This window comes from Drosophila innubila (assembly GCF_004354385.1).
Source record: "Drosophila innubila isolate TH190305 chromosome 3L unlocalized genomic scaffold, UK_Dinn_1.0 0_D_3L, whole genome shotgun sequence".
NCBI lineage: Eukaryota > Metazoa > Arthropoda > Insecta > Diptera > Drosophilidae > Drosophila > Drosophila innubila.
This window is the reverse complement of record NW_022995376.1, coordinates 6,137,406-6,163,414: the sequence shown is the minus strand read 5'-3', so window position 1 is coordinate 6,163,414 and position 26,009 is coordinate 6,137,406. Positions and strand designations below refer to the sequence as shown.

The following is a 26,009-nucleotide window of genomic DNA, read 5'->3' as shown; positions in this document are numbered from 1 at the left end:
TGCATCATTTTGTGTTATCGTTATCACATGAACGCCTCCTACACATCCTTCGCATCCGAACCAGCTGTGTACAATATGTTAAACTGCAAGCTGTGCCGCTCCTCCCACTGTCATGCACGTCCCACATCCCAGTTGGAAATATGTTTATGCCATATATTCGTAACAAATCTAATCCTGTCTCCATTTCTCTTGCAGATGAGGCGGCGTCAACGCGTCGACGTCGACGTCGGGAATTGGGCATGGCACGTCCCTTGATGCCCGGGGATGATGAATCGCTGCGTGAATTGTTGCAGTCGCCACAGAAGAGTTCCTGCAGCGAATCCACCTCCAAGTCGGAGTCACTGCGTCAGGCGCGTGGCATCAATCAAAAGTTCAATGAACGCACCAAAACGGAGCTGGCCGAGATCAAGAAGATTGCCGAACAGGCTCAGGCAGCTGGCAATGATCAGCCGGCAGAGTTGAAAATGTCTCCGATATTGCGACGCAAGAGCACGGATGATCTAGCTGCAGCTGCCACACAGAATTCACCACCTGCCCCCAATCAAATTGTTTCCATATTGAAGAAGAAGGAGCAGGCTTTTGGGGAGTGCAATTCGAGTGCCTCCAGCAATGCCTCACCCGTGACCTTCTCCGCCAATGTGCTGGACACACCGCTTGCCGGGAGTCGTAGCAAGCGTCAGGGCATCCTCAAGAAACGTTCCAGCTTGGATGAGTCACGCTACTATTCCCGCTCCCATTCGCCGGATGAACGGAGTATACTCATCAAGTCGGCGCGTCGCAATTCTCTCGAGGAAGCGGGCTTATCTCTAAGTCCTGGCCAGGCACATGGCATCCTCAAGCAGAGCAGCTACGACAGCAGCAAGAGCGATGGTTGCCCTTCGGCGAATGAGTGTCAACCACATAGCATACTGAAGAAGAAGGATTCGTTGTCGACTCCCTCGGATGGAGGTGGTCATGTCTCCAAGCATGTTTCCATCTCGCAGGCGGTCACTTTGGCTGCCGCTGAGCTGGCGGCACACGATGGCCTCGCTGGCATCGAGGATGGCGAGGAGAATGAGGGGATTAGGCCCATTCTCAAGCAGGAGAGCACCTCCAGCGAGGAGGCAGCGCGTCCCCCGAAGCCCATACTCAAGAAGAAGTCGTTTGGTGAGGCGGATGAGCATGAGATTCGTCCTATACTCAAGAGCAGTCGCAAGAGCAGCCGGGAGGAGTTCGATCTAGCTGGTCTCAGTCCAGATACCAACGATATCGTTGTTAATGACGCCATGCGTCCCATTTTGAAGTCGGATTCGCCATCTAAACGACGCTCCCTCGGCTCCACACAGCGCTCGGAGGAGGAGAACGCAAGCAGCTTGTTGAAGCGACGCACACGCTCTCTGGAGCGTCAGGATGCGGCACCAGTGATGGATCTGGCTGCCGCCTTAGATGCCATAACCAATTCCCAGGCACCTGCCACGCCTGTTGACTTTGTGACCAATGCATCGAGTATTTCGGTTGCGGAACGCATTAAGCACATGGAGATGCTATCGACGCCCACATCCCGCACAGCTGGCGGCATCAACAGCAGCTGGGAGTCGCCGCTGCAACAGACGCAATCGTCGTTGAACGACTCGAGTGCTGCTCCAAAGCTTCTCAAGCCGAGTGTTCTACGGCGGGATCTTTACAGGGATCGATACAAGACGCAGCCGGTGACCAACGAGGAGAAGAGCTTGTAAGTAGATGGGGTGATTTGTAAAGATTCTCTTGCTCCCTCTCTATATATATTTATATATTCCACTGAGATCCTCTCTCTTTAGCTGCATTTGATTATCTGTCATACTTGGATTGTATCCTTCTCTGTTATTTTTTTTTTTTCTCTGACTTAAAATTCATTAGACAAATTAATTCTCTCAGTGACGCTCTCCGTATCTCTTTGTTTCTCTCTCTCAAGTGACTTATCTCAGTCAGACTTCTTTCTTGTCTCTATCCTTTTTTCACTTTTAATCGCTTCCCAACTTTTGCTCCCCTTTCGTTTTGTTTCTCTAAGATTTTTGTTTCTAAATTTATCTCTCTCTTTGATTTCTCTATTTCTCATCTTTCCATTTCTTTCTTTTTCCATTTATGACTTATTTTCTTCCTATTATCTTTCTTTCTGACTGATTAATAGAATCTGCCTCTTTAACTTTGTCTAGCTGTCTGATTGACTCTCTGACTATTTTTTCTCTATAAATATTTTCTTTTTATCCCTATCACTCTCCCATTCTTCCTCTTTTCCCATTTCTCTGCTCTTTGAGCTGTCTTACTGTCAGCTTCTGTTGAGTTTTATTCATACGCTTCGCTGGCAAATGAGTTTTCAGTGCAGAATTATTCATGGATTATTTTTGCTGTATTATTTGCCACATTTGCCAGACACACTGCCACGCCCCCAACGCGCCCACACTATAGCTGTCTCACTCGCATGTGGCATATGAAATTAGTGTTTTCGCTGTCCAGTTCAGGGTTATTTCCCCATCATTATTATCATCATCATCATTATCATCATTATCATCAACATCTTTTCGCTGTGACAGCTTCCGTCGCACTTCGCTGAGCACTTAACAAATTTATGTTAGTTTTGCAACTTTGCAAGAAAAATATTTTAAAACATATTCATAAAAAATATCAAAAAATTTTCCGAGAATATAAGTTTTTAAAAATTCTACTTTGCCTATTTTTAAATATATGGGTGTGTTGCTAGTTGTATTTAAACCATATAAAGTCAAGTGCAAAGCTCATTCGATTGGCCTGTCATAAATTGTATTTCACTTTTCTTTGACGATATTTGCTTATTTTTGTTTTTATTAGCCTTCATTTGTTGTTGTTGTTGCCGTTGTCACTTTAAGCCGCTTATTGCTTACCTAATTACCTGACTGACTATTGAGGCCAACAACAACGACAACAACAACAACAAGAAGACTCTTAGTATTGCCTGCAAATAACAGAAGAAGGTCGTTTGCTTGGAACCCCTTTTTGAGTGGTTCATTTGGTGAGCTGACAGTGGTTTCCTTGAACCACTCATATTGTCAAACTGCTTATCAAAATTGGGGAATACCTCTCATGAAGATGTTGGAGTAATAATATTTCTATAGTTCATTGTCTTTTAAGAATCAATTCAAAGCCCTTTTCAATTTCCTTCGCATCTTATCTTGTTTTTAAGAACTTGACCTGGTTGTTGCTATCATTTTGGCAATTAGTCGCAACACGCCCAACTCTCACCACGCCCTCTTTTTTTTTAGTGTTTTTTGAACCTGTTCACTCGATCACTTCAGCGAATTTTAGACGGCCATGCTCGTAAACCTAGTTTCCAGCTAAATTTAGCTTGTACTCGGTATCTATTTTGGACAACTTAGACTAGAATCTAGAGCCGGCACCTTCCTTTTTCTTTGCTGCTAGAGTGAGGTGGTGAATTCTTTTAACGGGGTTTTCATGTCAGCATTTTATGTGCTATTTGGCTTTTTTTTTTTAAATTTCGATGCGTTTGTTTTGTTTACGCCACTCCCGGCTAAGAAAACAAAGGCTCGTTCTGCTTATTTCTACGACTATTATGATATACTGAAAAATGTAAAAATAAATAAAATGGGTATATTAAATATGTACAATATCTGAATCAGTCAAGTGTCATAACCAAGTAGTTGAATCTAGAGAGTATAAGAGTTAGATATATGATATATAATTAATTTATTGTTCCTTAAATCTTCACTAAATTACTGTAGGAACATATTTAAACGATTATTGTCATAATATTTCTATGAAATTTTGTGTAATTTCAGCTTAGAATCATTATGATATTTACTGAAAATTTAAAAAAAGTTCGCTTAAAAAATACAAAAATTTTTGGTTACCCTGTTTTCTGTAGAAATAGTAGAATATGACTATAAAAAGGGTATTTTTGAGTACTTTACAATAGTCAATATAATTCCTATGAATTTTTCGCATTCTTCCACATGAGAAAGAATACTTTTGCCCCTGCAAATGTGTCTGCAGGGTATCTGCAAGTTGCGCACACCCATCAGCAGCATGCTTACCTGCTGGTTTATACATTTTTCGCACTCTCCCACATTTGCATGCACCGAATCGGTGTATTGTCAATATGATTGTTGTTTTCTTTGTACGTTTTGCCATTGTGCCGCGTAATTTATGCTATCCATAGTTGCAGTACCTTCTGAATAGGTTCGGCGGATAGGGTGGCACTGAGCGGGATTTTTGAATGGTGAACGTGCTGAATTCAACGTTGCATTCAGTTGGCTGCCGCATTCGGACGCGTCCAGAGATACATTTAAACTGAGTTCGGTTGTTCGTCATTTCAATTGTTGTTTGTCGGTTGTCAAGGGTTAAGACCTCTTTCATACTTTTTCATGTTGTTTCAGCGACAACACAGCGAGAAAATGTTTGAAGCGTATATCAGAAAACGGTAAATGAAAATAAAAAAATAAAAGCCATAAAAAGTCACCAACTATTTAGTCGATAAGTGCGTCATTGAACGGTTTACATTTAGGTGCGATGAGCCACATTTTGATAGCCAATATTTAGCTGACATTGGCCAGATAACGCTAACTGTCAAGGGTTGTCACTACCTACTTACATACTTATATAGATACATATAGACCATAATCTATACGATCTGGCGGCGGTATTGCGAGTGAACCAAGGAATGCAGAGATTAGATAGGTGACTTTGTTCTGATTGGATTCTACATGTGTTCTAAGTGTCAAGTTATATGGTACAATCTTTCATTTATAGAATTTTTCAACACTTGTAGATGAAATCTTTCAGTGAGGAAATTTCTTAAATATAACTCGAAGAAAGAATATAGGGAACTCCACAGAGTAACATATTTTTACGGATCTTTTCCAGTCATATATATAAGAGAAGAATAGCTATTCTCAATACTTCATATCTTGTCTTAACTTTCAATAATTTTTTAATGAAATAAAAGATCTTTCGCATTAAGGGACGTCCGGTTCCACCTAACCTATGAAAGAATTTTTCCAATTTTTAGAGAAAATGCATAAGTATAATCTTTGAAGCACATAAAAAAAAATAAGCATTTAGTAAAATTGTAGTGAAATAAGTTTACTTATAGGATTAACCAATTGAAAATTTGTTCTCTAATAGATTTTGATAAGATTAGTTTGGCTATAAATCAATGATACAACTGATAACTGCATAAGAAACTCGTTATGCTTGAAAGTAAGATAGTTGACATAACTAACTTAATAGGAAATATTTTTGGACATTTCGTAAGTTATTGCTACTCTTTTTTTTTGCCAGTTTGTGGGATTTATATGGTGAAGTATCGGACTTATCACATAAGACTAGACATTTAATGCTAATGCAGTTCTATCAAGAGTTCTATATAATCTCGAATTGCGCTAAGTAAAAACCACTTTGACCCACTCTGTCAAGTGGCGAAAAAAAATACTCTTTTTGATTTCCGCTTCTCTTTTTTTTCGCTTCACGTAAGAGAAAGAAAAGCCGCAAAGGAAAATGAAAACGACATTTTGAAATTGTGGAAATACAAATAGAGGAAAGAAATAGCGTACCGAAAATAAATATACACACATCTCTCCCTCTCTATCCCTCATGCGTTCTCTCACTTCCTCTCTCTCGCTCTCTCTCTCTCTATGTGTGTTAAAGCATAGGCAATAAAAAGAAAACAAAGCTGAAAATAATTTAAATTTTGCTCTGGCCGGCTACGACAGCGACGCTAGCTGCGACGTCGACGCCGACGCCAGCGCTGACTGCGACGCTGGCGTTGATCGTCAGCTCCACTTGCTCCGCTCGCTTTTTTTGTTGTTTGTACAAATTTTGCGCTCAGTTGCTCGCGATCGCCTTTTCAATTTTCACGTACGCAGACGGCGAATTTTCGAAAATTTCGGTTTTATTTTATTTTCATTTTCGAAATCGGTAAAATTCTATTTTGAAATAGTGTTGATCTGTTTGTGAAGTGTCGTCATTATCAACAAAACAGAATAAATAGTGAATAGTTACACAAAAAGAAATCGAAAACTAACAGAAATATATCAAATCTATTGCCGCCTGCCTCTTGCCAACTGATAAGAGATAAAGAAATAAAGGTAAAAATACAACAACAACAAATATCGAGAACGCGCCACGTTCTACAAGATACTCGTACCGTCGTCAGTTGCTTTTCGAGCCGGTTATCGGGCAGTTCATAGAGAGAGAGAAAAAGAGAGAAAGAGGGAGACGAGTGACCAAAAAGGTAGCGGAAAATCCAACAATAATTAAAAGAAAATGTGTTAAATACCATGAAAAAATCTATGGTTAATTATATATATACGAGGCCATTTCGTAATGCTGCTAAAAATAAATGCATGGAAAATGTGCACTCAAATGGAAATCCATACAATTATTTACGTATTTTCAAGTGCCAATTGTGCAAAATTCGCACAAAAATTAATAAATATATATATAACATCTCTTTATATACTTTAAACCTAAATACGAGCGTCATAAAACCATAAAAAGTGCTATAAATATAAAATAATTTTGTGTCATAAACTGTGAAAATATTCGCGCAGTGTATATAAAAAAAAGTAACGACAACAACCAGTGAGAATGTCACTAGAAAAAGCCATATACAATGTGCTCTATATATATATATATTCAAATGCTGTAGTACAACAAAGTTTTAGGCCCCAACTGTTTGCTTTTAATCACAATTTTTTATGTGCTCCTATTTCGATATTTGTTTCTCTAACCAAATAGAGAACTCTATAAATTTCTTACAAACTATGTAACACTTGAAGCGGGCATATTTCTTATTAGAACCCAGAACTGACCTGGATGTGCGGTGTGAACACATTTTCCCTTTAAGCAAAGTTGCTGAAATTTTGTGGAGAGCGCATATACTGAAGTTCTATATATCCAAACATTTAATTAAAATAAAACAATTACATATATCTGTAGATTCCATAAAAAAAATTAGTTTTTGTATAAAAAACTGTTTTTTAATTCAATTTCCAGCAAATTCCAGTAAATGGGTTTTTTATCAAAGTTTTTTCTATAGAAACTATCTATAAAGAGTATTAAAACTACATTATTCTTAGAATCCCAGTTCTTCTCTCGTTTTTTCTACATTTTTGGCGCTCTTTGCGGCTCTTTCAAAAATAGACCGCTCACTTTTGAAAATCCAATTAGCAGCATTTTTTCCTTTATAGTTCATCTGCATATTTGTTTTTGTTTATTTTTAGTCTGTTCTTTGCACTGCATAAAAAAATGCGGTTAATGTTTTGTTTGGCTGATAAACAAACTGAGGAAAAGTATATTGGAAATTCCCAATCGAAATGAAATAATTTACAGCTGAAAGTACTAAATGTAGCAAATATTTAAAACAAAATTGATGACTTGCAGATTTCACTGCGAAAAAAAAAAGCTCATTTGCAGCTAATCTATGGATTGTTGATTGCTCTCAACTTCAACTTTTACCTTTGGGGGGGGGGAAATTGAGGAGATTGTCAATCAAATAGATGCAGCGTTAAAATTTCACCAGTAAAATATTAACGTGTAATTAAGGGAAAAACAAAGATGTTGCCTATAATTATGATTGCCGCTAACTGCGCATTGTTTAGCGAAGAGAGAGAGAGAGAGATGAGTAAGAGAGGGAAAGAAAGAAAGAGAGAGAGAGAGAATTGTTTATGCTTATGAAACCTAACTTAATTTACCTTCGTCTGCAGCTTTAAAGCCAACTCCACGCCCTTTGACATCTCGGCCACGTCGGCTTTTAAGCCCACCAAACCGTTGGATATTCGCAACGGTTCGCAACACCAACAACAACATCAGCAACCGCTAATCTCGCCCATCACTGGACAACCGCTGAGCCACGTTCCCGCCCCGCTGCTGCTTTCCTCATCCACCAATTCAGGCGCCGGCGCCTCGTTCCGTTTGGCGCGCAGTTCAACGCAACCGCTGCAATCGCCGCGCGTTGTTCACTTGGCCGCTCAGGGCGGTGGCACGCCCCCATCGTCGATAACACGTCAGCAATCGATTAATAACGATAGCATCAGTCTCAGCGAACAATTGACCCTGTCTGTGGGCAACGACACCGAACGCATCTTTGAGATGTCCGGCTTGGATGATGACTCTGCCATACAGTCGCTGGGCGACGATGCAACCACCGCACATCCAGGTGGGGCTGTGGGTGGAGCTGTGGGTGTGGGTGTGGCACGCAGCAGCAGTGTGAGAGCACGTGCCAACATGTTCCAGCAGCTGCAGGAGCAATCGCGCAGCCGAAGGGAGACGGCAGGTGGAGAGACGTTGCCGTCGCAGTCGCGTTCATTTGCCAGCCGACAAGGTGAGTGCCATTCGAATGTTAACTGGAATTCTGGGCGACTAGAAAAACCCCAACCAACAACAAGAACAACGATAACAATTTGATAGAAATTAGCATGAAAGCATTAAATAAAATACTCGTAGATACCGAAGAAGGGAACAGAAGGGAACTGCGAACTATATTCGCCAGTAGAGCAGCGATGCGTAGCAACAACAATATCAACAACAACAGCAACTACTTACTACTACAACAACTAGAGACAGTTGTGCAAAATAGTCGCGATTAGAGTTGTTATTTTCAGTCAGTTTTAACTAGTTCAAAGAGCCGGTTTCTGAGTCCAAATGTCATTTAAATTAGTTAAACATTTTTATACTATGCTCTAAGATTTATTCTTTTGTTTAGACTGAGTAAAAAATTAATATTCTAAATACCCTAGAATGGTAGACTAGAATATTTACTGAAAATTATATTAAGCGATTCTTTTTTGAGCTAGTTCATTTAGAGAACAAAAAGATATCTAACATTTCTCATTTAATTTAGACTTGATTCACCAAAGAGAATTTTACAATACTAACTTTAGTAAGAAAAAAAGATTTATGAACTAGTTCAGTCAGAAAAACGGGCTTAAAATACTTACTTGACTAAGGGAATATTCTGAGCTTAGAAAATATTATGATTTAGTCTTCATTTTTTATTAAAGAATCTAAGATTTACATTATATATTAGCTTGCCTTTACTAACAAGTTACATACATTCACCACTCTTTGGAACTAGTTCGTTGCTGTGGAACCAAAAGGCGCAGCTCCAAGTGTTAACCGCATTAAAAGAAGATTCCGCTAAAGGTTTCGGTCTGGTCAGCACGACGCAGCGTCAATGAACGCTCAATGGACGACACTTTTTAACTTATTTTGCTAACTTTTTGTTGCAAATGTAGTTGTTGTTGTTGTTGTTACAGTTGTTGTTGTTAGGCTGGTGCCATTATGGCCCGGCATGCTTGTTGTCCAAGTTAATAAGCTGTAAAATGTGTGTCACTTGCACCCCCTTTCCCCTTTTCCCACACAATGCACACAGTCTGGCAATCAACAACTAATTGAGGTTTCTGTTGGGTAACAATTGCAGTGGTGCGTGGAGAGGAGAAAGAGAAGTCAAGGGGAGACTTGTGGAGTAGGAGTCGGTGTATTGAGCAGGTCAATTGAGATTAGATTAAGTAGGCATTGTGATTAGTACATGTCAAACAACAGAACTAAACGTGTTTTGTCACAAATTAATCATTAATATTTAAGTTTTTTTCAAACCACAATAATCTTAGAATGGATCAAGTTAAAAGTACACAATTAATTTTTCATGAAAATTTATCGTCGAAAATTGTGTTGCAGATATTATTGGATCTTGATTTAACGAATCGTAAGTTGAGGAAAAAAGATACGTGATTTATTCTATAGATTAGAATTGAATTTAAAAAATCTTTAGTAGAATCTATATTATAACATACACAAACAAAATCTTTATAGCCTTTATAAGATAATTTTGATCATGTTCTTGACTATTTGAAGCGTTAGTTGAGAAGAAAAGGATATTCAGGTGATATCAATGATATAGAGTCTATATTATAGACAGATTTTAAAAGAAACAAGTATAGCAACTTCTCTAGCCACAACTCTTTCAGTCTTTAACTTCGTAAGACTTTGAAGACAACTATAAATTTTTTTTAAGATATCATCGATTTTTATTAGATTCGATTATTTTTGGATGCAGCATCAATATACCGATAGCTTACTGAAGAATTAATACTCTCTTAAACTTCTTCTTATGTTATACTGCTTTCTAACTTCTCTCATTTCTCTCTTTTGCAGCAACTTCTCGCCACTCGCCGCCTCCATCGGCGTCAAGCGGCAATGTAACCGCATCGCTCGGATCGCCGTCAAACGATGAGCCGAGCACGCCGAATACGACGCAGGATACAACCGATGCAGACTTTGGTGAGTAACACGGACAGATAAAGAGAGGGAGAGCAGAAGAGAGTTAAACATTACAAACACTCTCTTTTTGCTTCTCCCTTCAACATTTACGTATCATTTGTTCTCTCTTTTGTTTTGCGCGAATGCAATGCACGATTAAAGCACAAATTGGCATGAGAAACATAGAAAAAGAATCTATAAAATATTATTAAAATAATAATTGAATGTTGTTGTTCTTATTGTTGTTGTTGTTGTTGTTGTGACTGTCTTCAATGTGAAGTTTAAGATATAATTTCTTGAGTTGTTGCTGTTTCTTCAGTTGCGCTGCGCTTTTGACTAATTTGAAATTTGCATCATGTAATCAATCAAAATTATTGCCACGTTCAATTTAACAATTGGCAACAAAAATTTATATATAAATATTTATAACAAAAAAAATGCAAGCACGCAAAATTGCGCAATGCAAAACAAAGCATAAAAAAAGGAAGAAAAAGAAGTGAAAAGAAAATATCATAATAAATACTAAAGCATTTTTCTAATATTTTTCATGGCATGCATTTGGTTCATTTAATAATTTTTTTTTCTTTCTAGCAAATAATTAACTCTCTGTTGTTGTTATTATTGTTGCTGACGCATGAACAACAAATTAATTGAATTTGGTTTTTTACACATGTTTTATTTATGTAATTTACCAGCCTCACGTGAGTTTTTATTATTCATTTGTTGTAAACTCATTTTGGCTTAGTTTTCTTACCCATTTTCATTGCATTTTTCCACATATTTTCAGTAAACCGAATAAAACGTTTACAATTATCTTGGCCTTATTTTTAAATCAGTTTCAGACCGAAATTTCCGCTTTGTTCATTTTGAATATTGTCTTTTATATATTTCTCTCCAAATTGTTATAACAATATGTGGGCGTTTCCTTTCTTTACGTCTCATAAAAACCAGCTGGCGATAACATGTGCCTTGACCTTGATAAAAATAAGCATAGAAATTTTAGTTAGCTACACATAAAAGTTACTTTTGAATAGCTATAAAATTAGTCATCGTTTATATTTGACTGATTAAATGATATGCTTATTTAGATTTATGAGTCTAGACTCTAGAGTTCTGTGAACTGTAATGATCGATGAATGCGAATTGTTTCTAACGAATAAAGTTCAGGTATGCTTTAGTTTTATAAATCTGTAATGTATATACGGAAAGTAACATGAACCTTTAATATTACGCATACTATTTTAAGTTTTTCGATGTTGATTCAACAAATTAATGTACAAAAACCACAAGAAACAATATTAGAACCACATGAAACAATATTACAAAATATGGATTTGTGTAAGGAGCAGTGAACATGCAGAGAAAAAGTATTAGGCAATAATAAATATAATACAAAAATAATTGTTGATAAAGTTTTTCATTTAAATAAATATTAAATTATGCTAAATGCTGGACTTTAAACGTAAATGTTAATTGGTTGTAATATTCTGTAAAAAAAAATAGTTTTCTGAGAATTTAAATTCTAAATAAGTTGCTATATTCTGTAAAAAAAAACATAGTTTTCTGAGAATTTAAGCTTAGTTCTCACCCAATTTTGTTTTATAGAAGTTCATATACTAAAATTGTCGGACTAATCTTCAAAATGTGGTTGCAGTGCTATTGTTAGTGTATTTGTATAGGGTATAATCTCTTTATAAAAATGTAATACTCTATATCAGCAAAGTTAGAACGACAGAGTATTTAAGTTTCTCTGTCGTTTTTGGATTTTCACTTTTTTTTACTTTTTTCTTACGGTTTAAAATCAAATTATAAGAATATTCTGAAAGGTCAAACTTTTAAAGTATAAAATTTAAAGCTAACTCAAAATATAATTGTTATATTCGCATATATACGATATAGTATAGTATGTACAGCACCCTTTTCCCACAGAAGTGAGTTTAAGGAGACTTTATTCATCTATCCTGAAAGAGTATTCACTCTTTATTGCACTCTATTCATAAGTACTTGTGTAGCTAATTCAGTTGACCAATCAACTCTAATCAGTAATCAGTCTGTGTATTTCTCTCGCAATTGAACAACTCATTCTGCGGTTTTCTACAGTCTACAGTCTGCAGTCTACAGTCCTCTCTCTGCCCTATGGTCTGACTGTGACTCCCCAAGTTTCGTCGTCTTCGTATTTAGTTGCTAACAAAGCGTTTGAGGAGAAAGAAGTTATCAATAGCGATGAAAGAAAATCGAAAGCTTCGAATGAAAATGAAAACCAGCTGCTGTTGAACGTTGAACGTTGTACAAAGAGAACGCATGAAAGAATCGGCTGCACAAAAGGCAAATGACAATAAAAAAAAATATATAAAATTATAGATAAATTTATATTACAAAAAATTTGCTTTAACAAATGCGTCGTTAAACTTTCTATGGGGCAGCTGCAACAACAAAAGCAGCGAGGCAACTGAGGCAAAGAAAGCAGAGAGATAGGCATATTAGAAGAGTTGAATTCAGTTGATAAATATGAGCGCAACTCGCTAGACGTAACAACAAATTTAACGCGACAAGAACAGCAACAACAACATAGAGTAATAAAAAAATATATATAAAATAATTGCAGTTAAAAAATTGTTGATAAAAAACGCGTTGCGCAGTTGCCACTTGACACTTGTGGCAGCAACAGCAGCAACTAAACAGCAACAACATTTATAGCACAACAGCAACATTAAATAATTGTAGTGAAAAGAGAGAGAGAGAGAGAGAGACAGGATGCGTAAGTGTTGCCACAGTAAACACTTGTTATGTAGACTAATCCCTTCCTACTCCTACACTCAGAACCTTCATCGTTGTCGCTGGCCGAGCGTCGCGCCTTTTTCATCAGCCTCTGTGAAAATGGTGGCTCCACAACGCCAACCAGCACAGCGCCATCTGGCGGACGCTTCTCGAGTCGCGCCAGCAGCTGCGCCTCCTCACGCAGTCCGCCTTACAACTCCATGGAACGCACGCCCTTTGGCAGCAGCAGCAACAACAGCAACAGCCCCAACAGCAACACCTGCAACAGCAGCAGCAACACCTGCAACAGCAGCAGCAACAATGTCACGCCCACGCCCATGGAATGCACGCCCAGTTTACAGCAGGAGGAGCTGCCACAACAGGTGGAGCCACTGCCGCAGGTGCAACTGGAATTGCAGCAACAACACAATGGCTTCATTGAGCTAAGTCGCTCGGCAACAGCGCCGCCCGCAGCAACAGCAGCAACCACAGCAGCAACAACAGCAACAACAACAGCAACAGCAACAGTTGCAATGGAAACAATAACTGTAACAACAGCGCTGCAGGAAACCAGCTCATTGCCAACAACACGACGCCTCAAACTGCGCACAGTGGGCAAATTGGTGTTGCCAGATACATTTCTGAGCGATCGCAACAACAACAAGCATAACAATCATCGCAACAGTTGCATGGCACGCATACAAACCATGGAGGACATACACATATCGATGGGAGTGCGTACAATAGGCAAAATAAAGTCACCTTTTATCGAGCAGCAGCAGCAGAAGGAGCAACAAAAGGAGCAGCAATCAACGCCCACGGACAACAAGTCGCTCAAGTTGGACTATAAAACGACGCCACACAGCAACAGCAACAATGACAGCAGCGATGATGCACACAGCTCCGATTCCGGCAAAGAAAACTGTGCTGCCAATCAGCAGAAGCAACAACAGGTGCAACAACAACAGCAACAGCTGCAACAACAGCAGCTACAACTGACGCACTTTACACAAATCACAGTGCAACAGAAGCCGCCACAAGCAGCCACAACCGTCAATCGACGCCACACCACGGAGCTGGGTGGTGCTGCCTCTGCCACATGTGGCATCAACGCACGTTCCGCCGCCAATCGTTCCGCCCAAGTTGATGAACGCTATGCCAAATACTTTGGCGTCAATGAGAGCTACAGCACAACCACCACACTGTTGAAAACACAATCCGCCGGACAAGCGGAGGCGCTCAACGAGCATGTGCGTCTGCCCCTTGCCACAAATGGTGGCAACAACGTTAGTTTGGTGCAAAAGCGTCGTGAATTGCTGAAGAGAACACGAGCCATGTCACTGGAGACATCGGCCAGTGGTGGCAGCATCAGTACCAGCACGGCCACGCCCAGTTTGAAGAGGGCGCATTCGCCTGCAACACGTGGCAAGTTGAGCATTGCCAGCTTTGAGGATATTGTGATCACACCGGATGAGTTGCATGCGGCGGGTTCAGAGTTCAAGCGTTTGTGTGGCGAAATTTTGGGCACATGAGACAGAAAAATTGTAAATTTTTTGGCATAACTATTTAAAAATTTCACAAATTTTTCGAAAACGTTTTTCGCGACAATTCCCCCCCAAATCAAAAACGACATTTTTCTATCTATCTCTTTCTCAAATTTTTGGATTTAGCATGTAGATAAAAATTGTTGCGCTCTCAACTTTTCAGTGTGCGCTCAATGTGATTTGTGTGATTTGCGCTCTCTCGCGCACCTCTTCTTCTTCCCCCCTTATAAACCCAAAAACGAAACGAATGAAAAAAAAAACACACAGAAAATGAATGAAATATGAATAAAAAAAATATTAAATATATATATATAAACTGATAACCCCAAAAACGAAACGACAAATTGATAATAATTGCTTGCAACTTTAAACCTACACTCTCTATAGACATTGTAATTAATCCTCCTGCATTTTATTTCAGCCTACAATATCTATAAATATATATTAATATACTTAAATAACAGTTAACAGTTATTAATAATTATTATGTTTTTGTGCAACTACATTTCGTGCTTATTTATGACTTTTAATTAATTATTTAAAGCTAAACGAATTGTACCTTAAACGGCATTATTATCATTATCATTACCATTATTATTATAATTATAAAACAATTACATTTAATTATCATAATTATTATTGTAATATTTAATTATGCAAATTGTTAAACATTTAAAATAAAACAACATTTGTGCTAAAGTGAAGCGAGACTTTTTCCTTGATACAGTTGGTCAAGTATTTGTTTTGACAGAATTAAAAATTTAAAACATTTCTCTTTTTAAAAATATATATGTTTTATAGATTTTTATATAATTTCTTATTTCTGTCTATGGTTCTTAAAACGAGTTTTAAAAAAATCAAATAGTAATTTTCTCTGAATTTGACTGTTCTAAAAATAAATAAAACAAATATGTAAATTTGTATTTTGTCAAATCACTTTTATATTAACTGTTATGTAAATCTTTTGTTATTTTTTCAAAATAATTACTTGACTAACGAAATATTCTACTTCAAATTGGTATCTTTAACTGAGTAAGTATTCGGAATTCATTAGCGCTGTTCTATGCGCTTCTCATTAGTTTGACTTGAGCATGTTTAAAATTTTAAAGCACGTTTTTATTTTGCTTAAGCTGCTTGTTAATTTATTTAATTAATTAAACATTTCTCATTAAATTTTGTATTTTTTGAGGGAATTGCCCTTATTGAAAAGCTTATTAATTATACTCTTTTTTTCCAAAAGGTAAGCCCAAGGGTATTTTAAAGAGCGGCAAACCCTTGCCGGGCATGGGGCGTGGCCTGATGCCCATCGATCTGAATGCCGAGCTAAAGAATCGCCTGCAACGCTCCACGCATGCCACAGTCTCCAATCTGCGGAAATCGGCAACCACCGCAAATGCCACACGTGATGAAACTGATAACAGTTCAGCGAATCCGCAGCGGAACTTGGCGCAGATATTGCGTAATGTGTCCAAGGAGAATGCCACGCCCCCTTCCACGCAACAACACGATGATGCAGTGAGTCTGGTGCGCAATCTGGCAACGCTCGGCGCACCACGTGCTGTCGAGGATGCAACTGCGGGCAACAATTGCGCCTCCGCCTCCGAGGGTGAAAGTTCAGGTGGCCGAGAGATTGAGGCCATTATTAAGAACAGCGCTGTGGCAAGGCGTCGTCGCCAGCAGCAGCAACAGCAACAACAACAGCTGTCAGATGGGTGAGTCTACGTCCAGCAACAACAACTACAACAACAACACCACCAACAACTGATATCCCATGTGCTGTGCGCTGTGCTTGTTTTTTAACCCTAAGCTACTAACCAAACCAATTAAAAAAGCCCACAAATTGCGTAAGTTGTTACCCTGATCGATCCCAGATCCAGGCATTATCATCATATATGTATATGTACATGCCATGCATATAGACAGACTCAAGACTGGTTCCACAAAATGTGTGTGTAATATTTAATTAACTATATAACTACAATACACTTTTTAAAACTAAGCAAAAAAAAAAAAAAAAGAATTTGGATTCGTTTTTTGACAACTTTTATTTATGTTTCACACACTTTGACATCCGTTTTTTAAATGTTGTTAAATAAATGTTTTCTTAATCGATCGATAAAAACAAACAAAAAATAGACACAATAAAAGTTTCCTGGTCAAAGTGAAACCAATTGCTCGAAGCTATTACTGGCGTCCTGTGCAGCCGCCACAGCAACAACAACAGCAACTGCAACAACCACAACAACAGCAATTGCAACGACAACAACAGCAACCGCTTTGGCAACTGCAACAGCAGCAGCAACCACAACAACCACAACTAAAGCTACCACATTTTTTTCAACAAAAACTAATGCGATAAATTGATAAACCGAAAAACTAATTTAAAAAATATATCAATTAGACCATAAGTTAAATTTGCATTGCTTACTAAATAACTGATGTATACTTATATTTGAATATATACACAAAAAAACATATATTTTATTGACAACTTGTTTAAACAAAAAACGTAAATATGCCACATCTATTTTTACGTGACAAATTAATTAATTTCAATAATAAAGTTGACGAAAATCCTATGTAATTGTAGTTTTGTTTGCCACTAACCGTGCTGTAATACTAACAACACAATATCTGCATGCTTGTTATAAGCTTAAATTCAAATTCAAATTCAAAACTGGCGCCTCTTGACACAGCTGTCTACACTACACAGTGCTGTGAAATAGTCAACAGGGTGGCAGCCTTTGGAGTATACGCTTAACAGTGGTGGGTTATGTATTAGCTTAACATAATTGCTCCTCAGTGTAAGACGCTGCTCAAACTTAACGAAAGTTAGCATGCCGCAGCAAAAGCAGGCTGGCAGGCTTTGTGTCGTATTGCTGAATTTAAATTTTAGTAAATGAAAATTGCAAAGTGCAATAATTGTGCAATAGTGAAAGCAAAAATTGTTAGAAAATATATTTAAAACAGACAGACTTCCGGCTAATATCATTTTTTTGAAAATAGCCAGAACAAGCTAAATTGGTAACAGTTTCTCCAAGCCAAGCTGTTAGGTTGCGGCGAATTTGTACGGCGAATATCGCCCAACACGATTCGCGTTTAAGTAACAGCCTGTTAACTTAACATGAGCTTAGTGCTGTTTTTGTGTTTGAGCAGAACGGAAGGGCTGCGTTGGTCTGCGGTCGAATTATTTGTGTTTGTTTTTAATTCGCGCGCATTTTGTGCCGGTCGCAAATTGCAATTGAATTATGCATATTTGATATAGCGCGTCTTAGTGTGTGTATTTTTGTGTGTTCCTGACTGACTGGGGGTGATAAGCAAAATAAAACTGAAGAATAAAAACTGCAATAACAATCGAGAATTGCAAGCGTCATTATTTATTGTGTGATCGGCTCTCAATTCAATTGCATTCAATGATTGTCGTCAATTGAAAGCGCAAGTGAAAAATGGCAACGACTGAAGACTGAATAAAATCGTGAGAGAAAAACGCAGGCTGCAATTGCAAATAGCAAATAGCAATTAACAAAGGTTTGTACCACTCAAATCAACGCTATGGGTAGTTTTTTTTTATTATATTTTGTATATTTCTTATGAGAGCGACAACAGCAATAAAGCTGACCAGTTTTGCACAGCGTCGTCCCTTCTTCCTCTTCTTCTTCTTCTTGTTGATTACCTGCTGCAACGAGCTATACAAGCAGCAGCAATAACAACAACGCAAGCTACAACAATGTTAGTGTAGACAACAACAACAGCAACAAACATAACCGAAAACTGTAAATCGTTCGTCTTGCTTTGCTACCATTGAAAAATTCGCTGATTCAGCAGCAGCCGTCGCAGCAGCGCAGTAAGCAGCGCAGCAGCAGCAGCGACGCAGATTTCATTTGTTGTTGTTTTCAATATTCTTGTTTTACTTTGTTGTTACTTTTGCTCTTTATGTTGTGTTTATGTCTCTTGTTTTGTTGTAGTTGTTTATTTGCACTTGGACATTTGTTGTCTGTTGCTTTTCGTATAAGCTGATGTTGTTGTAATTATTATTATTTTTGTTGTTTTTGTTGTCTGCTTTACGTTTTTTGCAGTCGTTTGATCTGCCTTTGTCTTAAAGAGACACCCTGTAGCCTAGTGACAAAGGGTTGGCTTGTTACTTTATTATTATTTACTTAGAGTGAAGTAACTTTTTTTACAGATCAAAAATATTGATATCTGTTTTTTATAAATTTTATTTTTTAAATAGTTAATGAATCGCATTACTTCTTTTCAATAAGAAAAAATTTAATATTGATTAAGTTAATTTTATAAAATTTAAATTTCATTCATTTGTCAAATCAATCAAACTGTATGTCGGAAATATAAGCAAATTTATTATGTTTTCCGTTCTAATTATGATCTGATAAGCATTGTTTATCGGGCAATTCAACTTCCCATAATGCAGCACAATGGAAGCAATAATAAATATAACAATAATTGGATTATTGGTTTTGTTTTATGGTAACATAAATATTTTAACTATATTGACAGCAATAATAACCAACTTTCACGATAAGAAATGGAGTTTGAGCTAAACCTTAACAATTGTTGTAAATGTCTACAGGGTATTTAGTTGTCCAAGCTTGTAAATTTATCATGGTTCGGCATTTTGACAGCTGTATGATAAAAGTTTTTCTTTTAATTTGTGTGTGAAGTGTTTGATCGCTGTTTTCATCTTTGCCTTTTGTTGACAACTCTGTTTGTTCAACTGCTTAATTAAGAGGCAACCCTGTTGATGTTTTGGGCTCAAGGTCTGCTCGCACTTTAAAACTAGGCCAACATTTGCATAGAGTTAGATATATTTATATGTAGATGATCATCTTATTTGTTTAACAATCTATCTATCAATCAATCAAATTCTCATTATAGATATTCGTATTTCTATTGTAATTATGAGTATGAATTATGAGTACAATCACTTCAATTTTTATTATCGGATTTCGCTTTTAGGCCACACTTCTCCCATAACTATCATTAATTGTTTATTTCGTAATAACTCTCTACCTGAGATTGCGAATAATTCAAAGTTTCATGTGCGTGGCTAATGAATAAACAAAAGCAAAACGAATCAACAAATAATAACAAAAAAACTAAAAAATACCTTTCGTTTTCAATGAATTTGCATAATTTGTAATTTGTTGTTTTTTTTTTGCTTTGGATCTGTCGGAACGCTTGGATCTGGAATTTCTTATGGCGAGAAACGAAAGAAATTAGTCGAAGTAAGAAATAAAGAAAGAAACAAAAAATGATATTGATTTATGGTCAGTTTACCATTTATAGGAAGTATTAGATAATGCATTGATTTCAAACCGAATCGATTGTCCATAAATAGACATTAAAATGCGTCTTATCAATAAGTAAAATCCCCAGATAAGAGTAAAAATATTCATTCAAGTGGCACTCGCATCTAATTCCACATTGTACCGCAAACTATTATTCAAATGCATTCAGACACCCACACTCACATGCACTCACACACTCACAGACATATCCCATATCATATGGTGCCCTTTATAAGGCGATCTGTCTGCTCACGTCTGTAGGGAAAACGTGAGCTACAACGCTAATGAGGCAAACCAACATAAAAAACAACAACAACAACAAATACACAAACGAAACAAAGATTATAAAAAAATAGTAAAATGTTCTACGGGTTAATCACCTAATGGGAACTGTGTAACATATAGAGTACGATTTAACTCGTACTTTGGGGAATTGTATAAAGCGACGCGACGCCGCACAGTGGAACATTAAGGCGGTAAAGCGGTACAAAAATCATTTTTTCAATGAAAGCGATTGAAAAAGTAATAAATGCATTCGATAGAAAACTCTTCAAAGATTACAAATCCAATAGGTTTTTGAAATTGCCTCGCACCAAGTTATCGTTTTAAAATACTTTACACTAGCGATTATACCCTGCAGCTATAGTGTATCATGCATTATGTCGATTACAACTATATGCAAAAAGCAGCCAATCAATCAGCAAATAACAATGGGTGTATACTATTTAAAGTTTTATACGATCGATAACTTAGAAATAGGAACCACATATTAAAATTGCTCTACGATTTAGTATGATAAAGGCAGAAATATTTTAGAAAAACATTTATACAAGTAGTTAGGTTCCAATCAGCACAGTTGCTTTAATTACCACTGCTATTCCCATTGTACCTACTTTTGGTTTTTCTTTGATTACTTTTACTTCTATTAACGCTTTTAAAGTTATTTATTCATCAAGTACTGTTGTTAATACTACGACTATTTCTATTCCTACTCATACTTCGACTCATACTACTCTAAGTACTAACACTACTAATATGACTACTACTTTATTTTATTTATTACATGCTACTATTACTACAACTATTACTTTTTATAATTTTTCCACTACTAGTATTCATTCTACAACTTGTACTAATATTGCTAATACTATTTCTGTTGAATATACATATATATTTCCACTAAGTAAGGGTATAAAAACTGCGCAGCATCCACACATTCAATGGATTGGCATTTGTGACCCCGCTTGTCTCGTAATTGAATTGCCCCAACCGAGAGATCGACAATGCGACTGACTGACTCCGACTGTGACTGTCTGACTCCGGCTCTGTCCGACTGCGTGACCGACTGATCGCTGCACAAAGAAACTTCTCTCAGTCTCAGATCTCAATGTGATGTGATGATGAATTATCAACGCTTTTAGTGCGGCATCTTATTATTTGTATTTTATGCTCTTCGAGATGAACAATTCCATTAAAGGCAACAACTTATGGCCTGCTTTCATGTCAGATGCAAAGTTGCTCGATTCCCGATGCACACTCGGTTTACAAAAGTACACAAAAAAGGCAAAACTCAAATAGAGAGAACGAAAAACGTGAAAATTTTCAAAAACCAGCGATCCATAAATTATGTTTCTACCCCCTTCCATTTCCCCACAGATCTGAAGTCGAATGCATTGGTGCATAAAGTTCTGTTTTCTGTTTCTGATCAGCTATAAATACATTTATTGGGAAATCACTTTGTCTAGTCGTAGAAACAAATGAAGTTGTTTGTATTTCGATGGGTTCTGCTTTGTTTTCCTATACCTCTTTCGACTGCAACTCTATTAACTTGTTTAAAACAGTATTACACAATCTTTAGGCACCGTACGTTGACTCTTTTTGTTTGTTATACGAACATCGTGCAGCTTTTTCTCTTCCTTTGTTTTCGAAATTTGCACAGCTGTTTTGGCAGTTTGCCCAGAGGTTTTTTAAAGAGGTTTCCTCACTTTATTTGAGCTGTAACTACGCTTAAATTGTGCTGATTCTATGCTGCAATCAATTTTAGACACATTAACTTTCCAAAGTCATTAACAAGTTATTTATAGCCCTCAAAACTTTTAACTCATTAGAAGAAAGAATACCCCAGAACAAAAACCATTTCAAATTCAATTTCAATTTTCGTAAGCTGTCATTTGTTTATTGTTTTGCAGCTCTTGTTAATAATACAACTGTAAGCAATTCAAGTGAACTACAAACATGTGCAGGAAATGTTGTTGAAATATCAAATTAGGTTTATCAGCTGTGCGCATTTAATTACTTTTAAATGAGAATTAATTGCAAACAGTTGGGCTTTAGACTAGCGCTAATTGCACGTATAAATGTTTTGAAAGTAGCTGAAAGTTTTGACAGCACTGTGGACTTTAATTAGTTTTAAATATCAATTTCTGGCTTGAGCTTACAGTTTTAGCAGCCTGAAAGTAAAATTGAGGTTTAAAATTCACTTACAACAATTTTCTGCACTTTTTGAGACATTGTGAATAAGTCATTGTATTTTATTAATTTAATTTAAATATTCCTTGCATAAAAAATAACAAATTTTACAAATAAATATTTTAAATTAAATAAATTAACGAATTTAATAACTTTAAAATACGCTAGTTCTATCCTTAAATAAGCTAAGCGGACAACACTGCCTGCGACTTTAGACAATTTGTGAGTCTTTGCATAGAACACATCCTTTTATGCCTTCTCCGCAAATGGTTGGTCATAATTTAGTTGCCAATTTATGCTTAATGCCAGTCTTTTATGGCTAGCAGTTTTGTGGCCAACATTTTGAGTCATCAGGCTGGCTAATAGGAGGCGCCACAGGCGGAAGCAGTTGACACTGAACTTGCAACTGGAGTAGTGTCAACAAACCCGCGAGTCGCGACACAGGATAATGCTAATTCCGAGCAAAGTCTGGGCTAGACTTTTGTCTGTCTGTCACATTTGCTGGCAAATAAAAGTCAGTCAAAATGTTGACAACTCATTAGCTGAAGTGGAGTAGGGAAGAGATAGAGATAGAGACAGAGAGAGAGAGAGAGAGGGAAATCAGCATCTATGTAGCTTGCGTTACGTACAATGAACTTTTCGGACTAAAATGTTGTTGCCCCCATCGCGTTGTTGCCTGTCTGAGCCTGGCCAAGAATTATTTTAGCCAAGAGTCTCGGCTACTTCGTTGCGCTGCACGTTGTCTGACAACTGCTCATAAATCTGCAGCTACTCTGGAGTTGGAGAGGCAAATCAACTCGAAACTTCTCCAATCCCTCGCAGCTGAATGCAAAGCGTAGAATAATTCAAACTCTGGCAAAGAACTCTTTGTGGCTCCTTTGTCTCGGCTCCGTCATAGATATCATCATTGGGCATTTATTATTGCAGGCACTGTCTATCCAGCTCCCTTCCTTCCCCCTCTCTTCTCCTGTCTATCCTTAACAGTCTCTGCACATCTGTGTTTTGCTATTGAATTTCCATTGTGTTGTCTGGCACTTGATATATTCAGGCCGTTTGGATTGTGGCATGCCGCTTCCTTGTGTGGCAACTTCTGGCTGCAACTGCTTATCAACATCATCAGCATCATCATCATGATCATCACTGCTGGGCGTTCCTGGCAGTCCGAGTGACAAACAATAAATGTTTTGTTGATATATTGAATTGCATTCGATTCCTTTGGCATCTCCAACTTAAGCTCCATTTCCATCTACATCTCCAGTCAGTGTATCTATCGCCTGTTTGCTGCTGTCGCTTGTCACTCAATCAATTAGACACCTGCTGCTGCCTTTTGTGTATTTTTGCTCAGATATTGGCAACGGAATTAGCATCGCATTGCATCTCTAGACAGTTGCTTTTTATGGCCAAAAGCAAAGTTGCATAGTTGTTACAAACGTTGACAGACTTCAACTGCGGCTGTCAGTTGAGTTAGACAGGAGTTTCGTATAGAATTAAAGTGCCTTAACCAGGGAATGGCACCGGAACCGCTAACCGAAACTAACCGTTTCATTTTTAGTACCGGAACTGAAATCGTAACCGAATGAAAATTCTCTGTCAAGAACCGAATACCAAAACGTTTAAACCGGTACGGTTGTGGTAGAGTAGCTAGGTCAAAGAGTTGCCCAACTTCCAAGAGTCATAACTTTACCAAAACTGAACCGATTTTCAAGCGGAATGTCATTTTGATTATGATTTGGCCTCCAAATTCATTCTGTATTCCATTTTTGTTCATTTAGAAAATTTCATTATTTTCGACCAAGATTCGATTTCAATGCTAAGGGTCCCCCCTTTGAAATTTCGAAAATTCAAAATTTTAAATCTTAAGTTTTCACTTTTAATCAACTTCTTATATCGTAATTAGTATAAAACAACACTTTAAACTTGACTCTGAGACCTTTCATTTTTTTGTAAAAAATCATGTGATATTGAACAAAAATTTGGACTTGTAAAGTGGCTAAATCCGCAGTCTGACCAACTTCAAACTGTCATAACTTGATCAAAACTGAACCGATTTTCAAGCGGAATGTCATTTTGATCATGATTTGGCCTCTAAATTCATTCTGCATTTAAATTTTGATTATTTAGAAAATTTCATTATTTTCGACCAAGATTCGATTTCGATGCTAAGGGTCCCCCCTTTGAAATTTTGAAAATTCAAAATTTTAAATCTCAAGTTTTCACTTTTAATCAACTTCTTATATCGTAATTAGTATAAAACAACACTTTAAACTTGACTCTGAGACCTTTCATTTTTTTGTAAAAAATCATGTGATATTGAACAAAAATTTGGACTTGTAAAGTGGCTAAATCCGCAGTCTGACCAACTTCATACTATCATAACTTGACCAAATCTAAACCGATTTTCAAGCGGAACGTCATTTTGATCATGATTTGGCCTCTTAATACATTCTGTATTCAAATATTTTTAAATTCGTTCGTTTCACAGGTTTCCGATTTCTTCCTTATATCCAACAAATCATATGATATCATTTGGTTTCCTCTTTATGCTGTATCTCTAGACATAAATTTCTATCGTATGCTACAAATTCTAATTCCCAGCTGTGGCATCAACTTTGCTAGTCAGTTATTAAACATATTTGCTGTTGATTTGCCAATATTCTAGAGATTGTTAATGACACGAATGCCACCCAAGAGACTTGAACATGAACATAAGAATTACACAGGAAACACAAATTGCAGGGGGGAATAAACACGCTCACATTGAATACTACAAGTATGAGTATGAGTCTAACTATGAGTATGAATATGAGTACAAGCTAACGTAATTGCCTTATGCCTGGCTGCAACTTCCTTTGGTAATTTTCAACGCCTCGCAGCATCCCATAAGAAAACTTGTCTGGCTTATATGGTTAATCGATTATTAATGACTTTGTCGCAATTAAGTAACAAACAAAGCTGGCTCAAATCGCATTATCACAGGCTTGCAACCAGTTGAATCTCCACCAGCACACCGCCCCATTTAACATGGCCAGAAGGCAAGCGGCGAGTAAAAGTTGCAGCCAAGGCTGTGGCAGAGAGGCTGTGGCAGTTGCAAGTGTCAGGCTGAAGTTATTCAAAAAGCAAAAATTATAAAAAATGCAAAAGAAAAGAAAAATCAACATGCAAACACACGCCTTAAAATGTGAAAATGCGAATGACCCGAATACACAGACGTGACACAGACGCACACACATGTATAGTGTACACCAATACACACACACGCACTGTAACTGATACCACGGGGCGCATGCGCAACACGCAGCAAGCGGCAAGCTGTAAGCGGTAAGCGGTAAGCAGCAACTGCCTTAAAAGGCAACAACGCCGACGATTTCCTTTTCTGCGCATTTGTCTCTTGTTGTTGTTGTTGTTGTTAGTGCTGACAAACTAGTTTTACGTACAGTTTCAGCTTTTGTTTTTGTCTTTATATTTTTTTTTTGGGGACATCGACGTCAACTTCGTTTCAACATTTGGTTGCACTTGCAGTTGCCTCGTTCCACACTCACACATACCATCATAATTTTAATTTATTTATGCAAAGCAGTTAGCTGACTGGAAACTCGTATTTATTTACTAGTATATTTCTTAGTTGTTTTTTGGTTTTTTATCGCCTTCGTCTTATTAACACATT

At 37.3% G+C, this 26,009-nt stretch overlaps 1 protein-coding gene across 1 annotated transcript in view; it reads left to right on the top strand.

The window, feature by feature from the left end:
• The window catches only part of LOC117786932 (serine-rich adhesin for platelets), a 132,280-nt gene that overhangs the window by 73,396 nt on the left and 32,875 nt on the right, over positions 1-26,009 (top strand). The window contains exons 9-12 of the mRNA XM_034625357.1: positions 196-1,711; positions 7,716-8,332; positions 10,165-10,290; positions 15,811-16,282. Of these exons, the coding sequence (XP_034481248.1) occupies positions 196-1,711; positions 7,716-8,332; positions 10,165-10,290; positions 15,811-16,282 (2,731 nt within the window). The remainder of the gene's footprint in view (positions 1-195; positions 1,712-7,715; positions 8,333-10,164; positions 10,291-15,810; positions 16,283-26,009) is intronic.